At 36.0% G+C, this 5,094-nt stretch overlaps 1 protein-coding gene across 4 annotated transcripts in view; it reads right to left on the reverse strand.

The window, feature by feature from the left end:
- The window catches only part of LOC106874863 (vesicle-associated membrane protein/synaptobrevin-binding protein), an 81,070-nt gene extending 79,414 nt beyond the window's left edge, over positions 1-1,656 (reverse strand). For 3 of the 4 annotated variants that reach the window (XM_052967393.1, XM_014922759.2, XM_014922758.2), the window contains exon 1: positions 1,499-1,656. In XM_052967393.1, the coding sequence (XP_052823353.1) occupies positions 1,499-1,556 (58 nt within the window). In that variant the 5' untranslated portion in view covers positions 1,557-1,656. The remainder of the gene's footprint in view (positions 1-1,498) is intronic. The other variant, XM_052967392.1, reaches the window with a different exon arrangement.
- Between the last annotated feature and the right edge of the window lie 3,438 nt (positions 1,657-5,094).

Below are 5,094 nucleotides of genomic sequence, written 5' to 3' on the forward strand. Positions count from 1 at the left end.
AAATTGATACAACTAAAAAGAAAAAAGACCTTAAAAAATAATGATCAAATTGGAGCGGAGTCGCGTTTTTCATTTAAAAGAAACGCTGTCCTCTCCATATACACACGCTTCTTTTCCCGTTCAAATACTCACATATTCAATTTTATACACATACACACACGTTTGTTTCCCGTTCAAATATATTCAATTTCAAATATACACGCATGCACGCACGCACACACATACATACACGTTCTGTTTCCCGTTCAAACATTCGCGTATTCAATCCACACATATACACATACATACATTTCTTTATCCAAATGGTTTATAATCTATTTATATTCCCCCATTACAACCAGCCAGTCAGTACTACAACATCCACGTGATGAGTGTCCTAGTTGGCAAGTAATATTGCGAGGACTGCAGTCAGTGGCTGGCGAACTAATATTATAACTATGAAGGAAGAAGGCAAGCACACCAAATATTATTATTAAAACTAGTGGCAGCCTTGGCCTGGCCTGGTCTCTACCCCCTACTGCCAACACAGAATCTCCAACATACGTTACCTTTGGACAATATAGACAATAATGCTTCGTCTATCTAAATTAATAACGTAAAACAAAATTGATTTTTTTTCCTTCCTCCCCTTAATAATGGAGAGTAGTAGTAGTAATAGTAATTATGACTATATAGATAGGTAGATAGATATATACATAGGTAGATAGATAGATAGATAGATAGATGAATATATTTTAAATAACAATGAAGCATCATTCTGATGGCATTAAGTAAATAAGATTCGGTTAGTATGAACGAAATCGACTGTTATTAAATATTCATTTTGAAAAAGAAAAATGTCACCGATTTTCTACGCGTAATAGATTTTATAATACGCGAAGGTTTGTCAAGAAACATTCATAAAGATACATATGTACCTAATATATATACACACAACTACGTATGCGTGTGTGTATATACATGTGTGTGTGTATATATATATATATATATATATAAAACACTCACACTATATGCAAACATATATTCAATTATAAACATACAAACATATGTGCACATTGTACAATTATATACACATGCACTTATATATATGTATATATATATATATGCACACATATCTACAGGTACATTAAAGGTCTCTATACATACACGCACACAAACATACACTGTTCAATTATGTCATTTACATACACCTAAGTACATACAAAGACAGATTGTATATGTATATCGATATATATAACAGATTGTGTATATAAATATAAGATTAAATAGGAGTATCAGTACGTGTGTGTATGAATATATATGTGTGTATATATAAATAAATATATATATATATATATATATATATATGAATGTATGTGTGTCAGTCCACTTATCCGCCACACAGAGGCGCACTTCATGGAACGCTAGTGGCCATCACTCGAAACACAATTTGACATAACTAAAATATGGCATTAACAAGATCTACGAAGTCTCATTATACGGCACAACTAAATCTTACCTCGAAATCTGAGTTCGTTGTCAGGCTCTAAGATTAGGACCTGCAAGTTCTTAGCCATTCTTTCAGCACAAGAAATTTGATTTTGGTTATCTCCCACGTTTACATCAAAAGGGAACGTGATTCTTTATCGGCCACGCATGCGTACTCGATCGGTTTCAGAACGAGGCTATTCAATTTTCCATCATTTCATTTATTACGCGATTTATTTATAAACTTGGGTAAGGGAGATAACAATGATGGTCGAAAGGTTGAGTAACGTCCCTTTATATAAGCATTCGTAAAGCGATTGTTCATTTGTTTATTTATTTTTCTTAGAGCTTTCATTTGAAAGCTATAATGGGAAGGCGATTAAGTTAAACGATTTGAGTCCTGACGAAAAAGAATCGCGCAAATAAGAAAGAATTGGAAGATCATTTTGATGTGTAACATCTTCTCATAATCTAATCGATACAGTGGTATAGTGGTGTCAATTGTTCTAACAGGACCGAGTGCAGAACCGCAGTATACTTGTTCAACGGATCAACTTGATGTTATGGATTCTTATGAGTATTTTCGCAACTCTGTCTCCAAGGACGAGTCCTTAGATTCCGAGATTAACTTGAGTTACAGGGCGACTTCTATTGTATGCAGGACACTGAAGAAACATTACAATTCTCAGACAGAGAATTGTAATGTCGTGAATCCCTGTTATACTCATATTCATCTGAGACATGGACCCCTATATCAACAACACGTGAAAATACTTGACAGGTTTCACCAAAAGTTCTGAGACAGACATAGTCAAATTGTGGCTTGCGGGACTTTTGGTTGACACGCCTAACATAAAATATCTTGAACTATTTTTGTAGAGAAGCCCACTTATCGATGAGCCATGCCTTGTGCAGCCCACTTCTCAAAATAAGTTACCCATAACTGGTCTTAGAAGTACATAAAACATCAGCTGCAGATCCGTTACACCTGACACAAAAGTGCTGGAATAAGCAAGCTTTCTTAATGTAGAAGCTCATCTTATCAAATATTTTATGCGAAAGGTTGGTCACGTCATCCGACTTGGGGGTGTTAAGCCTCCTGAAGCAACAATTACTTTATGGTGAATGGTAAACGTCTCCATCGCATGGAAAAAAATCATAACACTTTAAGTCCTTCAACTTTTGGTGTACAAACTGACAAAAGAGCAAAACATCGTTGGAATTCGTTCCCCATATAGAATTTTTTTTTAAAAAACTTTTCTTATGCTACCACAAAATCAATGCACTGTCATAAAGTTTCATAGTGACTGGAATTTGCTTTGCAAAAGAATTTTCTCATTTGCAATTCTATCTTTTCAGATGACTTTGAGGGTGTTATGCTGACATTGTTGATGTATCCTGTTTTCTGACAGCCTTTGCCAACATTTTCCATGTTTTACTGCCATATGGAACTGTTGGTAGGGCTGTCGTGCTATATAGTTGAGATCTTCATGTCAGTACTGATGCATTCTCTCAAACCTTCTCTTCCTTCTGGCAAATGACTTTGTGAGGAAGCACTGCAGGACAGTGGCGAAGAGAAACAGAAAAGGCTTTGTTGTGCATGCACACACACACACACACACACATTCCTTGGCTGTCACTTGTAATCAAGAATGACTTAGTAGCATGAGAAAAAGTTTCTTTTATATGAGGAAAGAAGTTCAAATGTGTTATGCTATTTTCTTGGCTTCCAGGCCAAAATTTGCTAGCACAACACCAACAATAGGTATTTCAGAATACTGTTGGTAGTCCTAGTGTAAGGATCTTTCTCTAACTTTTTTCTCTTTTCTTCCTGTTGTTTCATCCACTTTGACTCTACAACCTTTCCTCCTTTCATTAGAGCATTCCACTCTTTTAAGCTAATAAGTTCCTTTCTTTATCTGGTTCATTATCTAGGGATTGCAGTGAGTAAATACTAAAGGGTTTTCTCTCCAATCTTTCTCTAACAATCTTCATTCAACATTTGTGGATCAATTCTCAATTCTGCAAAGTAAATATATGCCAATGGAGTCTGTAATCTGCAGCAGAGATGCTGGCATCAAACAGATTGTTTGCTGGCTTGTATTATCCATTATGAGCTATCATAATATATAACAGTTTTCTTAGCCTGCAATATAATGTCCGATTCTAAATTGGAGCGGAGTCGCGTTTTTCATTTAAAAGAAACACTGTCCTCTCCATATACACACGCTTCTTTTCCCGTTCAAATACTCACATATTCAATTTTATACACATACACACACGTTGTTTCCCGTTCAAATATATTCAATTTCAAATATACACGCATGCACACACGCACACACATACATACACTTCTGTTTCCCGTTCAAACATTCGCGTATTCAATCCACACATATACACATACATATATCAGTTTTAGCTTTACCAAAATTACTGGCTTCCACTAAGAAAGGCTGAGTAATGGTTGTGTGGTAGTTTTTAGAATGAGGCTGCAAAAATCTCATTACTTATTTGTATGTGTGTTTAGCTTGAAAACAGTGCCTCAATGAAATATTCACCCACCTCCAACAAGCATTGAAAATGGATGTAAAATAAAACAAATATGTATGTATTTATGTGTGTTTGCATGTAAGGCAAGGAAGAAAATGGAGAAGATAATTGACAAACATCAGCTAGATTTATTTATTAATTACAATCATATGAATAAATAAATAAGGATAAATGAGTGAATATAACTCTACTCTTACAGCTGTTTCTACTTTGGAGGTCCAGCATGCCAAAGTTGGCACATCATACCAAGATTATACAAAGATTGTACAAAAATTGAACAAAAATCATGGTCCCATTCCAAAACAGACACACACACGCATACACAAGGTGCATTCCAGAAGTTTTGAGATTTTTCCAAGAGAAACTTATTAATTTCAAAGAAGTACAAAACCCTAATTTCCACCAAAGAAGGATTCTCTGACTTCAATGTACTTGTTGTAGTTCTCCAGCCTATTCATGAAGGCTTCATGGAAGTCTTCTAAAGCAGTTCTCTGCAAACTTTTTTCACTTGCAGTACACTTATATTCTTTTCAAAATTTGGTGGCACACCTGAACTGAAAATATAACTAACAGTATAGGGGAAAAAATTATATTTAGGTTACACTGTGGTACACCTAGCATCGTCTCGTGGCACACCAGTGTGCCACAGCATGCTGGCTGCAGAGCACTGTTCTAAAGTGAAGATGTCCAAGAGCTTTGACACAGCCTCTTTCATCTTTTCCTTCGATTTGGGGAACAACAAAAAGTCACAAGGAGCAGGGTCTGGATCGTAGAGAGGTTAAGGGACAGTTTTGATGCTCATCTTTGTCAAGCAGTTGGTTACCAGGATAGAATTGTGGACTGGTTCATTGTCTTGGTGCGGGTGCTCTGGCCTTTTTTGGTAACATCTCTCTCTGAACTCCCTCAAAACTTCCACAAGGTGCTCTTTGTTGACCACCCAGCCATAAGAGGTTCAGTGAATGTAGAAATGGGGAATCATGATGATCCCCTGTTAAAAAAAAAGGGATCATCATGAGCTTCCCAGTGGACTTGCTTTGTCAGAAGCTCATCTTATACAAATTAACCCATAATCTAAAA

The sequence above is a fragment of the Octopus bimaculoides genome, chromosome 4 (assembly GCF_001194135.2).
Source record: "Octopus bimaculoides isolate UCB-OBI-ISO-001 chromosome 4, ASM119413v2, whole genome shotgun sequence".
NCBI classification, from domain to species: Eukaryota; Metazoa; Mollusca; class Cephalopoda; order Octopoda; family Octopodidae; genus Octopus; species Octopus bimaculoides.